Genomic DNA, 27,235 nt, shown 5'->3' with positions numbered 1-27,235 from the left:
TGAGAAGGTCAGTCCTTTGCCTTTAAACTCCTCCTGAAGAACGGCAACAAACTTCTCTCTGATTCGTTCTTTCTGTTGAGAGACAGCTGTCAATCAAAGTGAGCTAAGGACACAGACTGACAGACAGACATCCTCCCTCCATACTTGGTCCAGCTGGTAGAACTCTATCCTCTCCTCCTGACTGCAGCTCCGCCCGACAGGTGACACGTTCAACATTCCATTACGGAACTCTATAAACGTCCCCCTGAGGAGACACAGACAGAGGTGGGGTGAGTGTGAGAGAGACAGTGTGTACCTCTTCCTGGGTAGTGTAATCTTGGCCAGGTAGTTGAGACAGACAGAGATGGTGTGTGAGAGAGAGAGAGACAGTGTGTACCTCTTCCTGGGTAGTGTAATCTTGGCCAGGTAGTTGAGACAGACAGAGATGGTGTGAGAGAGAGAGACAGTGTGTACCTCTTCCTGGGTAGTGTAATCTTGGCCAGGTAGTTGAGACAGACAGAGATGGTGTGAGAGAGAGAGAGAGAGAGAGAGGGACAGTGTGTAACCTCTTCCTGGGTAGTGTAATCTTGGCCAGGTAGTTGAGACAGACAGAGATGGTGTGAGAGAGACAGTGTGTACCTCTTCCTGGGTAGTGTAATCTTGGCCAGGTAGTTGAGACAGACAGAGATGGTGTGAGAGAGAAAGACAGTGTGTACCTCTTCCTGGGTAGTGTAATCTTGGCCAGGTAGTTGAGACAGACAGAGATGGTGTGAGAGAGAGAGACAGTGTGTACCTCTTCCTGGGTAGTGTAATCTTGGCCAGGTAGTTGAGACAGACAGAGATGGTGTGAGAGAGAGAGACAGTGTGTACCTCTTCCTGGGTAGTGTAATCTTGGCCAGGTAGTTGAGACAGACAGAGATGGTGTGAGTGTGAGAGAGACAGTGTGTACCTCTTCCTGGGTAGTGTAATCTTGGCCAGGTAGTTGAGACAGACAGAGATGGTGTGAGAGAGAGAGAGAGAGAGAGGGACAGTGTGTAACCTCTTCCTGGGTAGTGTAATCTTGGCCAGGTAGTTGAGACAGACAGAGATGGTGTGTGAGAGAGAGAGAGACAGTGTGTACCTCTTCCTGGGTAGTGTAATCTTGGCCAGGTAGTTGAGACAGACAGAGATGGTGTGTGAGAGAGAGAGAGAGAGAGAGACAGTGTGTACCTCTTCCTGGGTAGTGTAATCTTGGCCAGGTAGTTGAGACAGACAGAGATGGTGTGAGAGAGAGAGAGTGTGTACCTCTTCCTGGGTAGTGTAATCTTGGCCAGGTAGTTGAGACAGAAGTTGATGAAGTCTTGAAGAAGATCCTCCCCCATGTACGCCTGGATACTCTGAAACAACCAATCACAGCCCTGGATCCTCTGAAACAACCAGTGACTACAACATGTCCATCTTGGTCAATAAACCACGTGGGAGCATCAAAGGTTAGAGGTCAGGTCTTACCTGTACTGCTACCAGCTGTCCGTTCTGATAGGCCACCAGTCCGTTTTCAGCAAACAGGTAGTCCACCTTCTCCAACACTACGACACACAAATACATATATCAGTACACTGTGTGTGTGTGTGTGTGTGTGTGTGTGTTGCGGTAAACTATTTAATGTAGTAAACTATTGACTAACTAAAACTCACCCGTTGTGACGGACTCATTCATGCAGTAAAGATCAATGATGTTTTAGTGTGTGTGTGTGCGTGTGTCTGTGTGTGCGTGTGTCTGTGTGTGTGTGTGTGTGTGTGTGTGTGTGTGTGTGTGTGTGTGTGTGTGTGTCACGACCTTTACAGAGAAGAGCTGAGAAGGTCAGAGCAGCTAAATACAACCTGACGGATCAGTTGACTCTCTCACACACACACACACACGTTATTGGTTGATCAGTGATTCTGCAGAGCAGAATATATATTATATTTATTTATATTTATGATAAACGGGTTAGTTTGGGTCCTGAATGCTGAAACAGTAATAATACAGGGCATTCGGAAAGTATTCAGTCCCCTTGACTTTTTCCACATAAAAAACTATCACATTTACATAAGTATTCAGACCCTTTACTCAGTACTTTGTTGAAGCACCTTTTGCAGCGATTACAGCCTTGAGTCTTCTTGGGTCTGACGCTACAAGCTTGGCACACATGTATTTGGGGAGTTTCTCCCATTCTTCTCTGCAGATCCTCTCAAGCTCTGTCAGGTTGAATGGGGAGCGTCGCTGCACAGCTATTTTCAGGTCTCTCCAGAGATGTTCAATCGTGTTCAAGGCTGGGCTCTGGCTGGGCCACTCAAGGACATTCAGAGACTTGTCACGAAGCCATTCCTGCGTTGTCTTGGCTGTGTGCTTAGGGTCGTTGTCCTATTGGAAGGTGAACCTTAACCCCAGTCTGAGGTTCTGAGCGCGCTGGAGCAGGTTTTCTCTGTACTTTGCTACGTTCATCTTTCCCTCGATCCTGACTAGTCTACCAGTACCTGCAGCTGAAAAACATCCTCACAGTATGATGCTGCCACCACCATGCTTCACCGTGGGGATGCTGCCACCACCATGCTTCACCGTGGGGATGGTGCCACCACCATGCTTCACCGTGGGGATGGTGCCAGGTTTCCTCCAGACGTGGTGCTTGGCATTCAGGCCAAAGAGTTCAATCTTGGTTTCATCACACCAGAGAATCTCGTTTCTCATGGTTTGAGAGTCTTTAGGTGCCTTTTGTCAAACTCCAAGCGGGCTGTCATGTGCCTTTTACTGAGGAGTGGCTTCTGTCTGGCCACTCTACCATAAAGGCCTGATTGGAGGAGTAAACTGGCTAGTTGAACAGCATTCCAGCCATGTTTACAGTATATCAGACTATGTACTTGGGTATTTGACAGTATATCAGACTATGTACTTGGGTATTTGACAGTATATCAGACTATGTACTTGGGTATTTGACAGTATATCAGACTACAGTGAGGGAAAAAAGTATTTGATCCCCTGCTGATTTTGTACGTTTGCCCACTGACAAAGAAATGATCAGTCTATAATTTTAATGGTAGGTTTATTTGAACAGTGAGAGACAGAATATCAACAAAAAAATCCAGAAAAACGCATGTCAAATATGTTATGAATTGATTTGCATTTTAATGAGGGAAATAAGTATTTGACCCCTCTGCAAAACATGACTTAGTACTTGGTGGAAAAACCCTTGTTGACAATCACAGAGGTCAGACGTTTCTTGTAGTTGGCCACCAGGGGCCTGTTGCACAAAAGTAGAATTAAGACATCCGGGATAAATGACTCAGCTGAGCTCAATGAAGCCAAAACATGTGCGTCCAGGCTTAATTGGTTGCACAAAGACCAAGCCAGGATGAGCAGACACGGATTCATTAAGCCAGGTGAAACCAATCCTGGATAGGTGCGCGCTCACGGCTCACTCAAATAGACCCCGCCACAGATCACAGATTAACTGATTTACCATGGCAACTAGAGCCGCGTACTTTTCCCCGTCGGAAGCACAAATCCTCATGGAGGCATACGAGGAGGTAAAAGATATAATTAAGAAGAAAGGCAACACCGCCACAGTGATAAAGCAAAGAGAAAAAGCGTGGCAAAGTATTGCAGACCGCCTGAATGCGTAAGTAGTGCACAATTACACACTCACCGCTCCGCTGAAACATCACAATTACAATTCAAATATTTAATTCACATCTCCAAAAATGCAGTTGTACTGTAATTATGAAACGGTTAAATTTTTAATTGAAATGCACTGCAGATATGAGTGAAATTGTGTAAAGTAACTCCATCACACTGTATAAAGCTATGATAAATTTTTTGATATTTTTACTGAAAACAAGACAAAAATACCAAGTAATTTTTTGCAGTGTGACTCCATTAAATGTGTGTGTGTGTGTGTGTGTGTGTGTGTGTGTGTGTGTGTGTGTGTGTGTGTGTGTGTGTGTGTGTGTAGATTAAACATGAACGGGCCAAAACGGACATGGCAGCAGGTCAAAATCAAATACAAGAACATTCTGCAGAATGGTATGGTCCTTGACTAATATTTAACAAAGCACAAGCATATATTGTACCCAGAAGGTGCCTGCTCACACATTGTCTGTACTGTTTTAGCAGTGAAAAAGAATACCCACAGACAAGGCACGGGTGGTGGGTCACCAAAGGCTGACCTTACCCCAGCAGAGGACATGGCCTTGGAGCTAAATAAAGGCAGGCCCGTCTTAGAGAGGATCCCTGGGGGGAAAGAGACGAGCATAGGTTCCTCCCAAGATGCCACCCGCTTCATTCAAGGTATGTCCTTCCATCTCTACATGGGATACAACCACATTCATATTGAATCAATTTGGACTGTCTGACTTTGGTTTACCTATTGCCTTGCAGTGTCTGGCAGCACTGTGTTCCTGTTAGAGCCACCAGCACAAGCACCAGACGATGCTGATCCAGTGAGTACTCCATCAAAGGCATACTGTAGGCCTGGCATGTCTTGTCTACTAGCTTCAATATGAATCCGATTAAATGTGATAGGGTGAAGGCCCCAGTGCAGCAGCAACAGCACATGATGGAGACGATGATGAGGAGGAGACCATCTCTCTGGATTCCAGAAGGCATGAGGTATCATGTTAAGACTGTGAAAGTACTATTTACTCTACAATGGTGAGGAGTCCTCATCAAAATCAAAAAATCTAATTTCTTTTACAGGACCCAGATGCTATACAGTGGGAAAACCAGCCTGGCAACATAGTGCGTATTAATAAAAGGACACCACATCCTGCCAAATTCCAGCTGCGCTAATTGTATTGTGTTCACAGAGCTCACAAGCTATCAGAAAGTTGTATGGCAACCACCTCCGGCGCCAAATAGAACTGGCAGACATAGACATTCAGTACAAGAAGAAAAAGATGGAAAATCTTGCACTGGAGTCCGAAATAAAAAAGAGGACAATTAGGAAACTGGACCTTGAAATAAAAAAACTTGAGAGGGAGGTGAGATATGCCTTCAATGTACACTGTATGCTAACTGTAACACAAATGTATTAATCATTATTTTTCTTTCCTCCCCCAGCTCCAAGAAGATGACACAGCTCAAAATAAAAATTAGGTATATTCTCGTAAAGTCAAGTGAGCCATGACATATGAGCTCTTATTGTGAGCACACAGGACGGTGGCATCTTTCTAAGGTTTTTTTTATTTTCCCAGCAATCAGTACAACCAAGTCATCGTTATAAGGCATCGCCCTCTTTTGCCCACCCCCCCAGCACCAGGTGTGGCCACTAGCCTATATGAAGGGCCAAAATTGTGTGTTCCTTTCTGCTCTGACAATGGCATGCCCATTCGTGCGAGATGTGGTGGATGAAGAAGCACTTGTGCTGAGGAGAGCCTTCAGGCGAGAAAGGGTCTTCAGGGACCGGTTGGACCCACTGGCCTTCCCTGATGACCATCTATATGAAAGATACAGGTTTTCTGCAGATGGCATCAGGTATCTATGCAGACTACTGGGTCCCAGGATTAAGCACCGCACTGCACGGAGCCATGCACTGAGTGTGGAGCAAATGGTTTGTGTGGCCTTGCGCTTTTTTGCTAGTGGAGCCTTCCTGTACTCAGTGGGGGATGCAGAACAGCTGAACAAGGCCACAATTTGCCGCACAATAAGGAGTGTGTGTCTGGCTATCAAAGCATTAGCAGATGTCTTCATCTCCTTCCCTGGCCACAGAAGACTCTGTGACATCAAAGAGGAGTTCTATAGGATTGCAGGTAAGAGGATCTACAAATTACAGGACAACTGTTAACACATAGTAGGATACTCATTACTTTGTGTGACAGGTTTCCCCAATGTCATTGGTGCAGTGGACTGCACACACATAAGGATAAAAGCCCCCTCAGGTGCCCATGAGGCCGATTTTGTGAATAGGAAATCCTTTCACAGCATTAATGTTCAGGTGAACATAACTTTTTGATATTGTCCATTGACGAACACTCTGCATTGCCAGTGATGTGCATTGATTGGTGTAATATTCCTCATCTTATGATTTCAGATGGTCTGCAATGCTGACTGTGTGATCAGCAATGTTGTGGCAAAATGGCCTGGCTCAGTCCATGACTCCAGAATCTTTCGGGCCTCTGAAATCTATCAGTGCCTATCACAAGGTAAGCCACACAACCCCTATTTATAACCATCATGGCTGTGTCAAGAATATCACTGTGTTTATGAGGTAGTAATGATGAGATTTTGTGTTGACAGGTGAATTCTCTGGTGTGTTGCTGGGAGACAGGGGGTATGGCTGCCAGCCTTTTCTCCTGACACCTTTCACAGACCCCCAGGAAGCACAGCAGGCCTACAACCATGCCCATGCCAGGACCAGGGCCAGAGTTGAAATGACCTTTGGCCTCCTGAAGGCACGCTTTCACTGCCTTCACAAATTAAGGGTCAGCCCTGTTAGGGCATGTGATATTACTGTGGCTTGTGCTGTCCTCCACAATGTGGCCTGCCTGAGGAAGGAGAGGGCCCCCAGAGTGCCACCAGCCATGGACTGGGACAATCCGGCAATCTTCCCTGATGACGACAGTGGTCGGCTGCTGAGGGACCAATATGTGTTGAATTATTTTAGTTAGTATGTGTGCTTTCAATTTTGGTTAAATATGTCCTGCGGTGGCAGAGGAATTTGGGTTTTTTTGGGTTCGTTTTTTGACGAATTTGGCCTCTTATGATGTTTGTGCGGTATACTGTGTGTAATACAAGGCTGCAGGGAGGCTACTGCATCCATTCATTTGTCTGTTCAGTTGATGTGTATGGATTTGTCCTGCATTTATTTTAGTGTGCAGACATGCAGGGTGTGTTATATACAGACCTTTGAATGTGTATGTATCATTTTGTATAATATGCTTGGATTCTGTGCTTTCCATCTTGTAGAGTCACTGTGACTTCAGTTTCGAAAGGAGCTGATGGTTTACCTGCTTTGTTTTGTCCTTATTCAATAAAGGAACATAATGTTACACATTGTGTTTTTATATTCATATGGAATGTGTATTTGTTTATATGACAGAGTACTAGGGCCACACTGAAGAAAAAGGATAAAGTCATAAATTTATGAGGCTGGTTCTTTCTGCAGAAAAGCTACATATTGTTTTTACAGTTTTGATACTTATGACAATGTGATACTTAATATTCTGGCACATCAGCATGTCTTTGTTTATGAAACCATACTGAAGTACAATTTCACGAAATGCCCCACATCTGTCATTTTAACAACTGTCCTCCTTTAAAACAACTGGTTACAATATTATGACTTGTGTTTTTTCCCCCTCTGTGGCCCTAATATTCTATCATTTTATATATAGCCTTATAGTCTATGGGAAACTGTAAATTATCTAATGATAGCAACATCATCTAAAAATCATTTTTTATCCAAAATCATTGAAATTAATGATCACAAACGTTTAAATAATAACAGTGGGTCTAGTTATATGTGATAACAATGTATAGTGAGCAGTGAAATAACTATTGGTTTCCATTTGTGGTGACTGCTGACTGACATTAGGGATGAGATTAAATAGATCCTGGAATTTAGCCTGGTCTGGAGCAGGCTAGCTCCACAGAATAAATCTCCATGGTAATTTATACCATAACATATCCTCCTGCCCCCTATCCATCTTTAGTGCAACCGGATTACGGATCAATTGAGCCAGGATCACCAAGATATCCTGGCTTAATCCCTTATCCTAGTTTTGTGCAACAGGCCCCAGGTTTGCACACATCTCAGGAGGGATTTTGTCCCACTCCTCTTTGCAGATCTTCTTCAAGTCATTAATGTTTCGAGGCTGACGTTTGGCAACTCGAACCTTCAGCTCCCTCCACAGATTTTTTATGGGATTAAGGTCTGGAGACTGGCTAGGCCACTCCGGGACCTTAATGTGCTTCTTCTTGAGCCACTCCTTTGTTGCCTTGGCCGTGTGTTTTGGGTCATTGTCATGCTGGAGTAACCATCCACGACCCATTTTCAATACCCTGGCTGAGGGAAGGAGGTTTTCACCCAAGATTTGACGGTACATGGCCCCGTCCATCGTCCCTTTGATGCGGTGAAGTTGTCCTGTCCCCTAAGCAGAAAAACACCCCCAAAGCATAATGTTTCCATCTCCATGTTTGACGGTGGGGATGGTGTTCTTGGGGTCATAGGCAGCATTCCTCCTCTTCCAAACACGGCAAGTTGAGTTGATGCCAAAGAACTCCATTTTGGTCTCATCTGACCACAACACGTTCACCCAGTTGTCCTCTGAATCATTCAGATGTTCATTGGCAAACTTCAGACGGGCATGTATATGTGCTTTCTTGAGCAGGGGGACCTTGCGGACGCTGCAGGATTTCAGTCCTTCACGGCGTAGTGTGTTACCAATTGTTTTCTTGATGACTATGGTCCCAGCTGCCTTGAGATCATTGACAATATCCTCCTGTGTAGTTCTGGGCTGATTCCTCACCGTTCTCATGATCATTGCAACTCCACGAGGTGAGATCTTGCATCGAGCCCCAGGCTGAGGGAGATTGACAGTTCTTTTGTGTTTCTTCCATTTGCGAATAATCGCAGAAACTGTTGTCACCTTCTCACCAAGCTGCTTGGCGATGGTCTTGTAGCCCATTCCAGCCTTGTGTAGGTCTACAATCTTGTCCCTGACATCCTTGGAGAGCTCTTTGGTCTTGGCCATGGTGGAGAGTTTGGAATCTGATTGATTGATTGCTTCTGTGGACAGGTATCTTTTATACAGGTAAGAAACTGAGATTAGGAGCACTCCCTTTAAGAGTGTGCTCCTAATCTCAGCTCGTTACCTGTATGAAAGACACCTGGGAGCCAGAAATCTTTCTGATTGAGAGGGGGTCAAATACTTATTTCCCTCATTAAAATGCAAATCAATTTATAACATTTTTGATATGCGTTTTTCTGGATATTTTTGTTGTTATTCTGTCTCTCACTGTTCAAATAAACCTACCATTAAAATTATAGACTGATCATTTCTTTGTCAGTGGGCAAACGTACAAAATCAGCAGGGGATCAAATACTTTTTTCCCTCACTGTATGTACTTGGGTATTTGACAGTATATCAGACTATGTACTTGGGTATTTGACAGTATATCAGACTATGTACTTGGGTATTTGACAGTATATCAGACTATGTACTTGGGTATTTGACAGTATATCAGACTACGTACTTGGGTATTTGACAGTATACCAGACTACGTACTTGGGTATTTGACAGTATACCAGACTATGTACTTGGGTATTTGACCTAGTTGGACTGTTCCAGTACTGCATTATTCTTTTTACTAGTAATGGAAAATGTTTTACTATTTTTAGAACACAAGGCCTGGAAAAACCATGTGCTTATTTATCTACAACAGCAACACAACGTTGCATAATACAGTTGAAGTCAGAAGTTTACCTTAGCCAAATATATTTATACTCAGTTTTTCACAATTCCTGATATTTAATCCAAGTAAAAATTCCCTGTCTTAGGTCAGTTAGGATCACCACTTTATTTGAAGACTGTGAAATGTCAGAATAATAGTAGAGAGAATGATTTATTTCAGCTTTTATTTCTTTCATCACATTCCCAGTGGGTCAGAAGTTTACATAAACTCAATTAGTATTTGGGAGCATTGCCTTTAAATTGTTTAACTTGGGTCAAACGTTTCAGGTAGCCTTCCACAAGCTTCCCACAATAAGTTGGGTGAATTTTGGCTCATTCCTCCTGACAGAGCTGGTGTAACTGAGTCAGGTTTGTAGGACTCTTTGCTCGCACACGCTTTTTCAGTTCTGCCCACAAACTTTCTACAGGATTGAGGTCAGGGCTTTGTGATGGCCACTCTAATACCTTGACGCCCTGTTTGGAAGTATGCTTTGGGTCATTGTCCATTTGGAAGACCCATTTGCGACCAAGCTTCAACTTCCTGACTGATGTCTTGAGATGTTGCTTCAATATATCCACATAATTTTCCTCCCTTATGATGCCATCTATTTTGTGAAGTGCACCAGTCCCTCCTGCAGCAAAGCACCCACATGATGCTGCCACCCCCGTGCTTCACGGTTGGGATGGTGTTCTTCGGCTTGCAAGCCTCCCCCTTTTCCCTCCAAACATAACGATGGTCATTATGGCCAAACAGTTCTATTTTTGTTTCATCAGACCAGAGGACATTTCTCCAAAAAGTACGATCTTTGTCCCCATCTGTAGTTGCAAACCGTAGTCTGGCTTTTTTATGGCGGTTTTAGAGCAGTGGCTTCTTCCTTGCTGAGCGGCCTTTCAGGTTATGCCGATATAAGACTCGTTTTACTGTGGATATAGATACTTTTGTACCCGTTTCCTCCAGCATCTTCACAAAGGTCCTTTGCTGTTGTTCTGGGATTGATTTGCACTTTTCGCACCAAAGTACATTCATCTCTAGGAGACAGAACGCGTCTCCTTCCTGAGCGGTATGACGGCTGCGTGGTCCCATGGTGTTTATACTTGCGTACTATTGTTTGTACAGATGAACGTGGTACCTTCAGGCGTGTGGAAATTGCTCCCAAGGATGAACCAGACTTGTGGAGGTCTACAATCTATTTCTGAGGTCTTGGCTGATTTCCCCATGATGTCAAGCAAAGAGGCACTGAGTTTGAAGATAGGCCTTGAAATACATCCACAGGTACACCTCCAATTGACTCAAATGATGTCAATTAGCCTATCAGAAGCTTCTAAAGCCATGACATTTTCTGGGATTTTCCAAGCTGTTTAAAGGCACAGTCAACTTAGTGTATGTAAACTTCTGACCCACTGGAATTGTGATACAGTGAATGATAAGTGAAATAATCTGTCTGTAAACAATTGTTGGAAAAAGTACTTGTGTCATGTACAACGTAGATGTCCTAACCGACTTGCCAAAACTATAGTTTGTTAACAAGAAATGTGTGGAGTGGTTGAAAAATGAGTTTGAATGACTCCAACCTAAGGCTTAATGATTCGGATTAAAATGCGTCTTTATCAAAGTCATGTTTTGGTATATTTTCAGTGTGGAACCTGTCTATGTTCAGGGGGCACAACCTAACCCCCCCCCTCCCAGACACACCTTAACCCCCCCCTCCCTCCCAGACACACCTTAACCCCCCCCTCCCTCCCAGACACACCTTAACCCCCCCCTCCCTCCCAGACACACCTTAACCCCCCCCTCCCTCCCAGACACACCTTAACCCCCTCCCTCCCTCCCTCCCTCCCAGACACACCTTAACCCCCTCCCTCCCTCCCTCCCAGACACACCTTAACCCCCCCCCCCTCCCTCCCAGACACACCTTAACCCCCCCCCTCCCAGACACACCTTAACCCCCCCCCAGACACACACCATCATCTCCCAGTTGTTCTTTGATCTTGACGAAGTCCGACCCCCCCACCACGCCGACTCGAACACGCCGCCGCAGACGCTGCAGAAAGTCGTCCATCCCGGGAGTCACCCTCTGAAACACACCGATACACCTCACTGTGCTACAACAACCAATCACACACAGTCCTGCCGCTACCACGGATACAGTACATTCACCTGGTGACAGACTGACATAGCTAAACACTCTGTCTATTGTCTGGAGTGGGAACTAACATAGCATCTCACCTGTCTATGAGTTATTCAGGGTTAGTGAACACGGTTCATTACCCTGTTTTACCTGTCTGAGTTATTCAGGGTTAGTGAACACGGTTCATTACCCTGTTTTACCTGTCTGAGTTATTCAGGGTTAGTGAACACGGTTCATTACCCTGTTTTACCTGTCTATGAGTTATTCAGGGTTAGTGAACCCGGTTCATTACCCTGTTTTACCTGTCTGAGTTATTCAGGGTTAGTGAACACGGTTCATTACCCCGTTTTACCTGTCTGAGTTATTCAGGGTTAGTGAACACGGTTCTATTCATTACGCCGTTTTGCAACAGAAACAGTTTACTCCAAACGGAAAACGTTTCGCAAAGAAAACGAGTTTATATTGGACAAATTGCTGGTAGGTGTGAACTAACGTTAACGTTGGGTTACCTGTCTGTTAGTTTATTGGACTATAGAAGGGGATCTATCGTTAGCAGTACCGTAGGAACCATCGTTGGTCTACTTACCTGCCGGGCGGCAGTCAGCGTCCCGTCCACATCGAAGAGACACAGCGTCGTGGTGTCGACAGCTTCACTCATCTTGTCCGTAGTAAATGACGCCAGACGGTGTTGGAGGATTAGTTATTCGCCGTCATGGGACACAGAGGATGGACACCTGATATGAAGGCGGAAGAGACTAGTGGACGGACTGCAACGTCATCTGTGCTTTGTGTATACGGAAGTACAGTCCCTTTGTCCAATCACAGCGCACGGTGGGCGTGGCTTTGTAACGTTGAATTCGCTGGTCTTGTACGTTGGGGGAACGCCAAATATTTAGTTATTAGCCTGAACATTAAATACTGAATTATTGACCAACAGAGAATTTAATAGTTTATTTTATTTGTCACCAGAGTCCAGCTGTGTACAAGTTTCATAAGGTTTTGCACCAGTTCGTTTTTTATTTAACCAGGTACTAATGGGGATCCATAATACATACAAATATAGCCTTCAGAGGAAGGTACATGATGAGGTTATGGACCAGAACAGGATCATAATAGTTAATTAAACTGTAGAGAGCTGTTATCATCATCACTACAATAGTCCCCACTACCGGGGATTTAAGGACAGACACTATTAAAACAGACATGAAATGCAGACAGTAAAAATACACTTTAATGTGTTGATTTGGTCAAACAACGCTGATGAGTGTCTAGGAGGCAAAGTGTACAGTCACTAGGTGTGTGTGTGTGTGTGTGTCCTCACTGAGGATAGGGGCCAGTGGGCGGTGGGGGAGGAGGGGGGAGGTGAGAGAAGGGGAGGTTGTGGTAGGGGTGAGAGGGGGGAGGGGACCAGGGGAAGGACATGTGGGGGGGAGGAGGGGGAGGGTAGAGGGGGAAGGACTGGGGCTGGTAGGGGGGAGGGTAGGGGTAGTGGGGCTGGTGTGGGTAGTATGGAGCCCCTTCGTATCGGGGTGGGGGACCCCAGTTGTCACGGCGGGGTGGACGACTCTGTTGCAAAGGCCTCTGGGACATCTGTGGTCTGGTGACGGAATCTCTGTCTGGAAGAGAAAGAGAATGAGGGCGCGCACACACACACACACAGAGGGGTTAAAGCTCAAATGATACAGCCAACAACCATCACAACCTGAACCAACTAATCACTAAACCCCCCCCCCATGGCTCAACTAGTAATTTAGTCAGAATGGTGGTCAACAGCTGTGTATTCACTCTTCATCACCGTGTCCTCCTCCTCCTCCTCTCTCTGTCTGTCCTGTGTATTCACTATGTACTGATTCTTCATCACTGTGTCCTCTCCTCATCTCTCTGCCTGTCCTGTGTACTGATTCTTCATCACTGTGTCCTCTCTCCTCCTCCTCATCTCTCTGCCTGTCCTGTGTATTCACTATGTACTGATTCTTCATCACTGTGTCCTCTCCTCATCTCTCTGCCTGTCCTGTGTACTGATTCTTCATCACTGTGTCCTCTCTCCTCCTCATCTCTCTGCCTGTCCTGTGTATTCACTATGTATTGAAATGTCCCAATTTGTATTTCTTACAACATGCAGGATGAAACAGCCCAATGCCCAGTCTAATAACTGAATAGGGGAGACTGGGGCAGGGGGTTCCACTCCCAATCTAGAGAGTGCTGTATAGCCCAATGCCCAGTCTAATAACTGAATAGGGGAGACTGGGGCAGGGGGTTCCACATGTTGGTGTCACTCCCAATCTAGAGAGTGTTGTATAGCCCAATCATTTGGGGATTCAAATGTGGGACGACTTCGCAAGAGATCACCCAGAGGTAACCCACCTGCTAAATTCATGTCAGCATCTCAAAACATTGAGGTGAACGTGTGTATTTTATCGGAGGTGAAAGTATGCTACATATGAACAATTGTTTGTTGAAAAGATGAAATGGAGAGCTATATTTCAAACGTATTTCTGAGTCGCTAGGTCAAGCCATGTGGAAATTAGCATCATAGTTTGCTAGGTCAAGCCATGTGGAAATTAGCACCATAGTTTGCTAGGTCAAGCCATGTGGAAATTAGTACCATAGTTTGCTAGGTCAAGCCATGTGGAAATTAGCACCATCGTTTGCTAGGTCAAGCCATGTGGAAATTAGCACCATCGTTTGCTAGGTCAAGCCATGTGGAAATTAGCATCATAGTTTGCTAGGTCAAGCCATGTGGAAATTAGCACCATCGTTTGCTAGGTCAAGCCATGTGGAAATTAGCACCATCGTTTGCTAGGTCAAGCCATGTGGAAATTAGCACCATCGTTTGCTAGGTCAAGCCATGTGGAAATTAGCACCATCGTTTGCTAGGTCAAGCCATGTGGAAATTAGCATCATCGTTTGCTAGGTCAAGCCATGTGGAAATTAGCACCATCGTTTGCTAGGTGAGGCCATGTAGAAATTAGCACCATCGTTTGCTAGGTCAAGCCATGTGAAAATTAGCACCATAGTTTGCTAGGTCAAGCCATGTGGAAATTAGCATCATAGTTTGCTAGGTCAAGCCATGTGGAAATTAGCACCATCGTTTGCTAGGTCAAGCCATGTGGAAATTAGCATCACAGTTTGCTAGGTCAAGACATGTGGAAATTAGCACGATCGTTTGCTAGGTCAAGCCATGTGGAAATTAGCATCATAGTCTGCTAGGTCAGGTCATGTGGAAATTAGCAACATAGTTATCTATGATCAGATACCAGTAGGCCTATAGGTTGTTGAGAAATACACCCCATCAGATAACCTGCTGGTGTTGAGAAATACACCATCAGATAACCTACTGGTGATGAGAAATACACCCCATCAGATAACCTACTGGTGATGAGAAATACACCCCATCAGAGAACCTACTGGTGATGAGAAATACACCCCATCAGATAACCTACTGGTGTTGAGAAATACACCCCATCAGATAACCTACTGGTGATGAGAAATACACCCCATCAGATAACCTACTGGTGATGAGAAATACACCCCATCAGATAACCTACTGGTGATGAGAAATACACCCCATCAGATAACCTACTGGTGTTGAGAAATACACCCCATCAGATAACCTACTGGTGATGAGAAATACACCCCATCAGATAACCTACTGGTGATGAGAAATACACCCCATCAGATAACCTACTGGTGATGAGAAATACACCCCATCAGATAACCTACTGGTGTTGAGAAATACACCATCAGATAACCTACTGGTGATGAGAAATACACCCCATCAGATAACCTACTGGTGATGAGAAATACACCCCATCAGATAACCTACTTGAGTGATGCAGCCCATCAGATACACCTACTGGCATCGAGAAATACACCCTATCAGATAACCTACTGGTAATGAGAAATACACCCCATCAGATAACCTACTGGTGATGAGAAATACACCCCATCAGATAACCTACTGGTGATGAGAAATACACCATCAGATAACCTACTGGTGTTGAGAAATACACCCCATCAGATAACCTACTGGTGTTGAGAAATACACCCCATCAGATAACCTACTGGTGTTGAGAAATACACCCCATCAGATAACCTACTGGTGTTGAGAAATACACCCCATCAGATAACCTACTGGTGAGGTGAAATACACCATCAGATAACCTACTGGTGTTGAGAAATACACCCCATCAGATAACCTACTGGTGAGGTGAAATACACCCCATCAGATAACCTACTGGTGATGAGAAATACACCATCAGATAACCTACTGGTGATGAGAAATACACCATCAGATAACCTACTGGTGATGTGAAATACACCCCATCAGATAACCTACTGGTGATGAGAAATACACCCCATCAGATAAACTACTGGTGATGAGAAATACACCCCATCAGATAACCTACTGGTGATGAGAAATACACCCCATCAGATAACCTACTGGTGATGAGAAATACACCCCATCAGATAACCTACTGGTGTTGAGAAATACACCCCATCAGATAACCTACTGGTGTTGAGAAATACACCCCATCAGATAACCTACTGGTGATGAGAAATACACCCCATCAGATAACCTACTGGTGTTAAGAAATACACCCCATCAGATAACCTACTGGTGATGAGAAATACACCCCATCAGATAACCTACTGGTGTTGAGAAATACACCATCAGATAACCTACTGGTGATGAGAAATACACCCCATCAGATAACCTACTGGTGATGAGAAATACACCCCATCAGATAACCTACTGGTGTTGAGAAATACACCATCAGATAACCTACTGGTGTTGAGAAATACACCATCAGATAACCTACTGGTGTTGAGAAATACACCATCAGATAACCTACTGGTGTTGAAAAATACACCATCAGATAACCTACTGGTGTTGAGAAATACACCCCATCAGATAACCTACTGGTGATAAGAAATACACCCCATCAGATAACCTACTGGTGATGAGAAATACACCATCAGATAACCTACTGGTGTTGAGAAATACACCCCATCAGATAACCTACTGGTGATGAGAAATACACCCCATCAGATAACCTACTGGTGATGAGAAATACACCATCAGATAACCTACTGGTGATGAGAAATACACCATCAGATAACCTACTGGTGATGAGAAATACACCCATCAGATAACCTACTGGTGATGTGAAATACACCCCATCAGATAACCTACTGGTGATGAGAAATACACCCATCAGATAACCTACTGGTGTTGAGAAATACACCCCATCAGATAACCTACTGGTGTTGAGAAATACACCCCATCAGATAACCTACTGGTGATGAGAAATACACCCCATCAGATAACCTACTGGTGATGAGAAATACACCATCAGATAACCTACTGGTGATGAGAAATACACCCCATCAGATAACCTACTGGTGTTGAGAAATACACCCCATCAGATAACCTACTGGTGATGAGAAATACACCATCAGATAACCTACTGGTGTTGAGAAATACACCCCATCAGATAACCTACTGGTGTTGAGAAATACACCATCAGATAACCTACTGGTGTTGAGAAATACACCCCATCAGATAACCTACTGGTGATGAGAAATACACCCCATCAGATAACCTACTGGTGTTGAGAAATACACCCCATCAGATAACCTACTGGTGATGAGAAATACACCCCATCAGATAACCTACTGGTGATGAGAAATACACCCCATCAGATAACCTACTGGTGTTGAGAAATACACCCCATCAGATAACCTACTGGTGTTGAGAAATACACCATCAGATAACCTACTGGTGTTGAGAAATACACCATCAGATAACCTACTGGTGTTGAGAAATACACCCCATCAGATAACCTACTGGTGATGAGAAATACACCCCATCAGATAACCTACTGGTGATGAGAAATACACCCCATCAGATAACCTACTGGTGTTGAGAAATACACCATCAGATAACCTACTGGTGTTGAGAAATACACCATCAGATAACCTACTGGTGTTGAGAAATACACCCCATCAGATAACCTACTGGTGATGAGAAATACACCCCATCAGATAACCTACTGGTGATGAGAAATACACCATCAGATAACCTACTGGTGTTGAGAAATACACCCCATCAGATAACCTACTGGTGTTGAGAAATACACCATCAGATAACCTACTGGTGAGGTGAAATACACCATCAGATAACCTACTGGTGTTGAGAAATAGACCCCATCAGATAACCTACTGGTGATGAGAAATACACCATCAGATAACCTACTGGTGATGTGAAATACACCCCATCAGATAACCTACTGGTGATGTGAAATACACCCCATCAGATAACCTACTGGTGATGTGAAATACACCCCATCAGATAACCTACTGGTGATGAGAAATACACCCCATCAGATAACCTACTGGTGTTGAGAAATACACCCCATCAGATAACCTACTGGTGATGAGAAATACACCCCATCAGATAACCTACTGGTGATGAGAAATACACCCCATCAGATAACCTACTGGTAATGAGAAATACACCCCATCAGATAACCTACTGGTGATGAGAAATACACCCCATCAGATAACCTACTGGTGATGAGAAATACACCATCAGATAACCTACTGGTGTTGAGAAATACACCCCATCAGATAACCTACTGGTGTTGAGAAATACACCCCATCAGATAACCTACTGGTGATGAGAAATACACCCCATCAGATAACCTACTGGTGTTGAGAAATACACCCCATCAGATAACCTACTGGTGTTGAGAAATACACCCCATCAGATAACCTACTGGTGATGAGAAATACACCCCATCAGATAACCTACTGGTGTTGAGAAATACACCCCATCAGATAACCTACTGGTGATGAGAAATACACCCCATCAGATAACCTACTGGTGATGAGAAATACACCATCAGATAACCTACTGGTGATGAGAAATACACCCCATCAGATAACCTACTGGTGATGAGAAATACACCCCATCAGATAACCTACTGGTGATGAGAAATACACCCCATCAGATAACCTACTGGTGTTGAGAAATACACCATCAGATAACCTACTGGTGTTGAGAAATACACCATCAGATAACCTACTGGTGTTGAGAAATACACCATCAGATAACCTACTGGTGATGAGAAATACACCCCATCAGATAACCTACTGGTGATGAGAAATACACCCCATCAGATAACCTACTGGTGTTGAGAAATACACCCCATCAGATAACCTACTGGTGTTGAGAAATACACCCCATCAGATAACCTACTGGTGATGAGAAATACACCCCATCAGATAACCTACTGGTGTTAAGAAATACACCCCATCAGATAACCTACTGGTGATGAGAAATACACCCCATCAGATAACCTACTGGTGTTGAGAAATACACCATCAGATAACCTACTGGTGATGAGAAATACACCCCATCAGATAACCTACTGGTGATGAGAAATACACCCCATCAGATAACCTACTGGTGTTGAGAAATACACCCCATCAGATAACCTACTGGTGATGAGAAATACACCCCATCAGATAACCTACTGGTGTTGAGAAATACACCATCAGATAACCTACTGGTGATGAGAAATACACCCAATCAGATAACCTACTGGTGTTGAGAAATACACCCCATCAGATAACCTACTGGTGTTGAGAAATACACCATCAGATAACCTACTGGTGTTGAGAAATACACCATCAGATAACCTACTGGTGTTGAGAAATACACCATCAGATAACCTACTGGTGTTGAGAAATACACCCCATCAGATAACCTACTGGTGATGAGAAATACACCCCATCAGATAACCTACTGGTGATGAGAAATACACCATCAGATAACCTACTGGTGTTGAGAAATACACCCCATCAGATAACCTACTGGTGTTGAGAAATACACCCCATCAGATAACCTACTGGTGATGAGAAATACACCCCATCAGATAACCTACTGGTGTTGAGAAATACACCCCATCAGATAACCTACTGGTGTTGAGAAATACACCCCATCAGATAACCTACTGGTGAGGTGAAATACACCATCAGATAACCTACTGGTGTTGAGAAATACACCCCATCAGATAACCTACTGGTGATGAGAAATACACCATCAGATAACCTACTGGTGATGTGAAATACACCCCATCAGATAACCTACTGGTGATGTGAAATACACCCCATCAGATAACCTACTGGTGATGAGAAATACACCCCATCAGATAACCTACTGGTGTTGAGAAATACACCCCATCAGATAACCTACTGGTGTTGAGAAATACACCCCATCAGATAACCTACTGGTGATGAGAAATACACCCCATCAGATAACCTACTGGTGATGAGAAATACACCCCATCAGATAACCTACTGGTGATGAGAAATACACCCCATCAGATAACCTACTGGTGTTGAGAAATACACCATCAGATAACCTACTGGTGATGAGAAATACACCCCATCAGATAACCTACTGGTGCTGAGAAATACACCCCATCAGATAACCTACTGGTGTTGAGAAATACACCCCATCAGATAACCTACTGGTGTTGAGAAATACACCCCATCAGATAACCTACTGGTGTTGAGAAATACACCCCATCAGATAACCTACTGGTGATGAGAAATACACCCCATCAGATAACCTACTGGTGTTGAGAAATACACCATCAGATAACCTACTGGTGTTGAGAAATACACCCCATCAGATAACCTACTGGTGTTGAGAAATACACCCCATCAGATAACCTACTGGTGTTGAGAAATACACCCCATCAGATAACCTACTGGTGATGAGAAATACACCCCATCAGATAACCTACTGGTGTTGAGAAATACACCCCATCAGATAACCTACTGGTGTTGAGAAATACACCCCATCAGATAACCTACTGGTGATGAGAAATACACCCCATCAGATAACCTACTGGTGTTGAGAAATACACCCCATCAGATAACCTACTGGTGTTGAGAAATACACCATCAGATAACCTACTGGTGTTGAGAAATACACCATCAGATAACCTACTGGTGTTGAGAAATACACCATCAGATAACCTACTGGTGTTGAGAAATACACCCCATCAGATAACCTACTGGTGATGAGAAATACACCCCATCAGATAACCTACTGGTGATGAGAAATACACCCCATCAGATAACCTACTGGTGATGAGAAATACACCATCAGATAACCTACTGGTGTTGAGAAATACACCCCATCAGATAACCTACTGGTGATGAGAAATACACCCCATCAGATAACCTACTGGTGATGAGAAATACACCCCATCAGATAACCTACTGGTGTTGAGAAATACACCCCATCAGATAACCTACTGGTGTTGAGAAATACACCCCATCAGATAACCTACTGGTGAGGTGAAATACACCATCAGATAACCTACTGGTGTTGAGAAATACACCCCATCAGATAACCTACTGGTGATGAGAAATACACCATCAGATAACCTACTGGTGATGTGAAATACACCCCATCAGATAACCTACTGGTGATGAGAAATACACCCCATCAGATAACCTACTGGTGATGAGAAATACACCCCATCAGATAACCTACTGGTGATGAGAAATACACCCCATCAGATAACCTACTGGTGATGAGAAATACACCCCATCAGATAACCTACTGGTGATGAGAAATACACCCCATCAGATAACCTACTGGTGTTGAGAAATACACCCCATCAGATAACCTACTGGTGATGAGAAATACACCATCAGATAACCTACTGGTGTTGAGAAATACACCCCATCAGATAACCTACTGGTGTTGAGAAATACACCCCATCAGATAACCTACTGGTGATGAGAAATACACCCCATCAGATAACCTACTGGTGATGAGAAATACACCCCATCAGATAACCTACTGGTGATGAGAAATACACCATCAGATAACCTACTGGTGATGAGAAATACACCCCATCAGATAACCTACTGGTGATGAGAAATACACCCCATCAGATAACCTACTGGTGATGAGAAATACACCCCATCAGATAACCTACTGGTGTTGAGAAATACACCCCATCAGATAACCTACTGGTGTTGAGAAATACACCCCATCAGATAACCTACTGGTGATGAGAAATACACCCCATCAGATAACCTACTGGTGATGAGAAATACACCCCATCAGATAACCTACTGGTGATGAGAAATACACCATCAGATAACCTACTGGTGTTGAGAAATACACCCCATCAGATAACCTACTGGTGTTGAGAAATACACCCCATCAGATAACCTACTGGTGATGAGAAATACACCCCATCAGATAACCTACTGGTGTTGAGAAATACACCCATCAGATAACCTACTGGTGATGAGAAATACACCCCATCAGATAACCTACTGGTGTTGAGAAATACACCCCATCAGATAACCTACTGGTGTTGAGAAATACACCATCAGATAACCTACTGGTGTTGAGAAATACACCATCAGATAACCTACTGGTGTTGAGAAATACACCATCAGATAACCTACTGGTGTTGAGAAATACACCCCATCAGATAACCTACTGGTGATGAGAAATACACCCCATCAGATAACCTACTGGTGATGAGAAATACACCCCATCAGATAACCTACTGGTGATGAGAAATACACCATCAGATAACCTACTGGTGTTGAGAAATACACCCCATCAGATAACCTACTGGTGTTGAGAAATACACCCCATCAGATAACCTACTGGTGATGAGAAATACACCCCATCAGATAACCTACTGGTGTTGAGAAATACACCCCATCAGATAACCTACTGGTGTTGAGAAATACACCCCATCAGATAACCTACTGGTGATGAGAAATACACCCCATCAGATAACCTACTGGTGATGAGAAATACACCCCATCAGATAACCTACTGGTGTTGAGAAATACACCATCAGATAACCTACTGGTGTTGAGAAATACACCCCATCAGATAACCTACTGGTGTTGAGAAATACACCCCATCAGATAACCTACTGGTGATGAGAAATACACCCCATCAGATAACCTACTGGTGATGAGAAATACACCCCATCAGATAACCTACTGGTGATGAGAAATACACCCCATCAGATAACCTACTGGTGTTGAGAAATACACCCCATCAGATAACCTACTGGTGATGAGAAATACACCCCATCAGATAACCTACTGGTGATGAGAAATACACCCCATCAGATAACCTACTGGTGTTGAGAAATACACCCCATCAGATAACCTACTGGTGTTGAGAAATACACCATCAGATAACCTACTGGTGTTGAGAAATACACCATCAGATAACCTACTGGTGTTGAGAAATACACCATCAGATAACCTACTGGTGTTGAGAAATACACCCCATCAGATAACCTACTGGTGATGAGAAATACACCCCATCAGATAACCTACTGGTGATGAGAAATACACCCCATCAGATAACCTACTGGTGATGAGAAATACACCATCAGATAACCTACTGGTGTTGAGAAATACACCCCATCAGATAACCTACTGGTGTTGAGAAATACACCCCATCAGATAACCTACTGGTGATGAGAAATACACCCCATCAGATAACCTACTGGTGTTGAGAAATACACCCCATCAGATAACCTACTGGTGTTGAGAAATACACCCCATCAGATAACCTACTGGTGAGGTGAAATACACCATCAGATAACCTACTGGTGTTGAGAAATACACCCCATCAGATAACCTACTGGTGATGAGAAATACACCATCAGATAACCTACTGGTGATGTGAAATACACCCCATCAGATAACCTACTGGTGATGAGAAATACACCCCATCAGATAACCTACTGGTGATGAGAAATACACCCCATCAGATAACCTACTGGTGATGAGAAATACACCCCATCAGATAACCTACTGGTGATGAGAAATACACCCCATCAGATAACCTACTGGTGATGAGAAATACACCCCATCAGATAACCTACTGGTGTTGAGAAATACACCATCAGATAACCTACTGGTGATGAGAAATACACCCCATCAGATAACCTACTGGTGATGAGAAATACACCCCATCAGATAACCTACTGGTGATGAGAAATACACCCCATCAGATAACCTACTGGTGATGAGAAATACACCCATCAGATAACCTACTGGTGATGAGAAATACACCCCATCAGATAACCTACTGGTGATGAGAAATACACCCCATCAGATAACCTACTGGTGATGAGAAATACACCCCATCAGATAACCTACTGGTGTTGAGAAATACACCCCATCAGATAACCTACTGGTGTTGAGAAATACACCCCATCAGATAACCTACTGGTGATGAGAAATACACCCCATCAGATAACCTACTGGTGATGAGAAATACACCCCATCAGATAACCTACTGGTGATGAGAAATACACCCATCAGATAACCTACTGGTGTTGAGAAATACACCCCATCAGATAACCTACTGGTGTTGAGAAATACACCCCATCAGATAACCTACTGGTGATGAGAAATACACCCCATCAGATAACCTACTGGTGTTGAGAAATACACCCCATCAGATAACCTACTGGTGATGAGAAATACACCCCATCAGATAACCTACTGGTGTTGAGAAATACACCCCATCAGATAACCTACTGGTGTTGAGAAATACACCATCAGATAACCTACTGGTGTTGAGAAATACACCATCAGATAACCTACTGGTGTTGAGAAATACACCATCAGATAACCTACTGGTGTTGAGAAATACACCCCATCAGATAACCTACTGGTGATGAGAAATACACCCCATCAGATAACCTACTGGTGATGAGAAATACACCCCATCAGATAACCTACTGGTGATGAGAAATACACCATCAGATAACCTACTGGTGTTGAGAAATACACCCCATCAGATAACCTACTGGTGTTGAGAAATACACCCCATCAGATAACCTACTGGTGATGAGAAATACACCCCATCAGATAACCTACTGGTGTTGAGAAATACACCCCATCAGATAACCTACTGGTGTTGAGAAATACACCCCATCAGATAACCTACTGGTGAGGTGAAATACACCATCAGATAACCTACTGGTGTTGAGAAATACACCCCATCAGATAACCTACTGGTGATGAGAAATACACCATCAGATAACCTACTGGTGATGTGAAATACACCCCATCAGATAACCTACTGGTGATGAGAAATACACCCCATCAGATAACCTACTGGTGATGAGAAATACACCCCATCAGATAACCTACTGGTGATGAGAAATACACCCCATCAGATAACCTACTGGTGATGAGAAATACACCCCATCAGATAACCTACTGGTGATGAGAAATACACCCCATCAGATAACCTACTGGTGATGAGAAATACACCCCATCAGATAACCTACTGGTGATGAGAAATACACCCCATCAGATAACCTACTGGTGATGAGAAATACACCCCATCAGATAACCTACTGGTGTTGAGAAATACACCCCATCAGATAACCTACTGGTGATGAGAAATACACCCCATCAGATAACCTACTGGTGATGAGAAATACACCCCATCAGATAACCTACTGGTGATGAGAAATACACCCCATCAGATAACCTACTGGTGATGAGAAATACACCCCATCAGATAACCTACTGGTGATGAGAAATACACCCCATCAGATAACCTACTGGTGATGAGAAATACACCCCATCAGATAACCTACTGGTGATGAGAAATACACCCCATCAGATAACCTACTGGTGATGAGAAATACACCCCATCAGATAACCTACTGGTGTTGAGAAATACACCCCATCAGATAACCTACTGGTGTTGAGAAATACACCCCATCAGATAACCTACTGGTGTTGAGAAATACACCCCATCAGATAACCTACTGGTGTTGAGAAATACACCCCATCAGATAACCTACTGGTGATGAGAAATACACCCCATCAGATAACCTACTGGTGATGAGAAATACACCCCATCAGATAACCTACTGGTGATGAGAAATACACCCCATCAGATAACCTACTGGTGTTGAGAAATACACCATCAGATAACCTACTGGTGATGAGAAATACACCCCATCAGATAACCTACTGGTGATGAGAAATACACCCCATCAGATAACCTACTGGTGTTGAGAAATACACCCCATCAGATAACCTACTGGTGTTGAGAAATACACCCCATCAGATAACCTACTGGTGTTGAGAAATACACCCCATCAGATAACCTACTGGTGTTGAGAAATACACCCCATCAGATAACCTACTGGTGATGAGAAATACACCCCATCAGATAACCTACTGGTGTTGAGAAATACACCCATCAGATAACCTACTGGTGTTGAGAAATACACCCCATCAGATAACCTACTGGTGTTGAGAAATACACCCCATCAGATAACCTACTGGTGATGAGAAATACACCCCATCAGATAACCTACTGGTGATGAGAAATACACCCCATCAGATAACCTACTGGTGATGAGAAATACACCCCATCAGATAACCTACTGGTGATGAGAAATACACCCCATCAGATAACCTACTGGTGATGAGAAATACACCCCATCAGATAACCTACTGGTGATGAGAAATACACCCATCAGATAACCTACTGGTGTTGAGAAATACACCCCATCAGATAACCTACTGGTGTTGAGAAATACACCCCATCAGATAACCTACTGGTGTTGAGAAATACACCCCATCAGATAACCTACTGGTGTTGAGAAATACACCCCATCAGATAACCTACTGGTGTTGAGAAATACACCCCATCAGATAACCTACTGGTGATGAGAAATACACCATCAGATAACCTACTGGTGTTGAGAAATACACCCCATCAGATAACCTACTGGTGGTGAGAAATACACCCCATCAGATAACCTACTGGTGATGAGAAATACACCCCATCAGATAACCTACTGGTGATGAGAAATACACCCCATCAGATAACCTACTGGTGATGAGAAATACACCCCATCAGATAACCTACTGGTGATGAGAAATACACCCCATCAGATAACCTACTGGTGATGAGAAATACACCCCATCAGATAACCTACTGGTGTTGAGAAATACACCCATCAGATAACCTACTGGTGATGAGAAATACACCCATCAGATAACCTACTGGTGTTGAGAAATACACCCATCAGATAACCTACTGGTGTTGAGAAATACACCCCATCAGATAACCTACTGGTGTTGAGAAATACACCCCATCAGATAACCTACTGGTGATGAGAAATACACCCCATCAGATAACCTACTGGTGATGAGAAATACACCCCATCAGATAACCTACTGGTGATGAGAAATACACCCCATCAGATAACCTACTGGTGATGAGAAATACACCCATCAGATAACCTACTGGTGTTGAGAAATACACCCCATCAGATAACCTACTGGTGATGAGAAATACACCCCATCAGATAACCTACTGGTGTTGAGAAATACACCCCATCAGATAACCTACTGGTGTTGAGAAATACACCCCATCAGATAACCTACTGGTGTTGAGAAATACACCCCATCAGATAACCTACTGGTGTTGAGAAATACACCCCATCAGATAACCTACTGGTGATGAGAAATACACCCCATCAGATAACCTACTGGTGTTGAGAAATACACCCCATCAGATAACCTACTGGTGATGAGAAATACACCCCATCAGATAACCTACTGGTGATGAGAAATACACCCCATCAGATAACCTACTGGTGT

At 43.7% G+C, this 27,235-nt stretch overlaps 3 protein-coding genes across 6 annotated transcripts in view; 1 reads left to right on the top strand and 2 right to left on the bottom strand.

The window, feature by feature from the left end:
* Positions 1 to 12,299, bottom strand: part of pmm2 (phosphomannomutase 2) — a 16,075-nt gene extending 3,776 nt beyond the window's left edge. Inside the window, exons 1-6 of the mRNA XM_071408123.1 lie at positions 12,099 to 12,299; positions 11,347 to 11,458; positions 1,468 to 1,544; positions 1,264 to 1,355; positions 145 to 244; positions 1 to 72 (exon numbers count right to left, since the gene is read on the bottom strand). The exon at positions 1 to 72 is cut by the window's left edge and continues 1 nt beyond it. Of these exons, the coding sequence (XP_071264224.1) occupies positions 1 to 72; positions 145 to 244; positions 1,264 to 1,355; positions 1,468 to 1,544; positions 11,347 to 11,458; positions 12,099 to 12,170 (525 nt within the window). The 5' untranslated portion in view covers positions 12,171 to 12,299. The remainder of the gene's footprint in view (positions 73 to 144; positions 245 to 1,263; positions 1,356 to 1,467; positions 1,545 to 11,346; positions 11,459 to 12,098) is intronic.
* On the top strand, positions 2,857 to 7,001 carry LOC139579444 (uncharacterized). 3 transcript variants are annotated; one of them, XM_071408119.1, is made up of 10 exons: positions 2,860 to 4,017; positions 4,105 to 4,281; positions 4,372 to 4,433; positions 4,516 to 4,602; positions 4,690 to 4,731; positions 4,800 to 4,973; positions 5,053 to 5,088; positions 5,187 to 5,741; positions 6,023 to 6,134; positions 6,229 to 7,001. In XM_071408119.1, the coding sequence occupies exons 1-7, from the start codon at positions 3,954 to 3,956 to the stop codon at positions 5,086 to 5,088; spliced, it is 642 nt and encodes a 213-aa protein (XP_071264220.1). In that variant the 5' UTR covers positions 2,860 to 3,953; the 3' UTR covers positions 5,187 to 5,741; positions 6,023 to 6,134; positions 6,229 to 7,001. The 3 variants fall into 3 exon arrangements, with proteins under 3 accessions (XP_071264218.1, XP_071264219.1, XP_071264220.1); XM_071408118.1 differs by having other exon boundaries at positions 2,858 to 4,017; positions 4,800 to 5,088; XM_071408117.1 differs by having other exon boundaries at positions 2,857 to 4,017; positions 4,800 to 5,741.
* Positions 12,300 to 12,450: 151 nt separating the features above from the next.
* The window catches only part of LOC139579441 (H/ACA ribonucleoprotein complex non-core subunit NAF1-like), a gene marked incomplete in the record, with an annotated part of 46,218 nt that continues 31,433 nt past the window's right edge, over positions 12,451 to 27,235 (bottom strand). For both annotated transcript variants that reach the window (XM_071408111.1, XM_071408112.1), the window contains 1 exon segment: positions 12,451 to 13,128. In XM_071408111.1, coding sequence (XP_071264212.1) covers positions 12,830 to 13,128 — 299 coding nt within the window.

This window comes from Salvelinus alpinus, chromosome 6 (genome assembly GCF_045679555.1).
Source record: "Salvelinus alpinus chromosome 6, SLU_Salpinus.1, whole genome shotgun sequence".
NCBI lineage: Eukaryota > Metazoa > Chordata > Actinopteri > Salmoniformes > Salmonidae > Salvelinus > Salvelinus alpinus.
The sequence above is the reverse complement of the archived record's forward strand: the minus strand, read 5'-3'. Positions and strand labels throughout refer to the sequence as shown.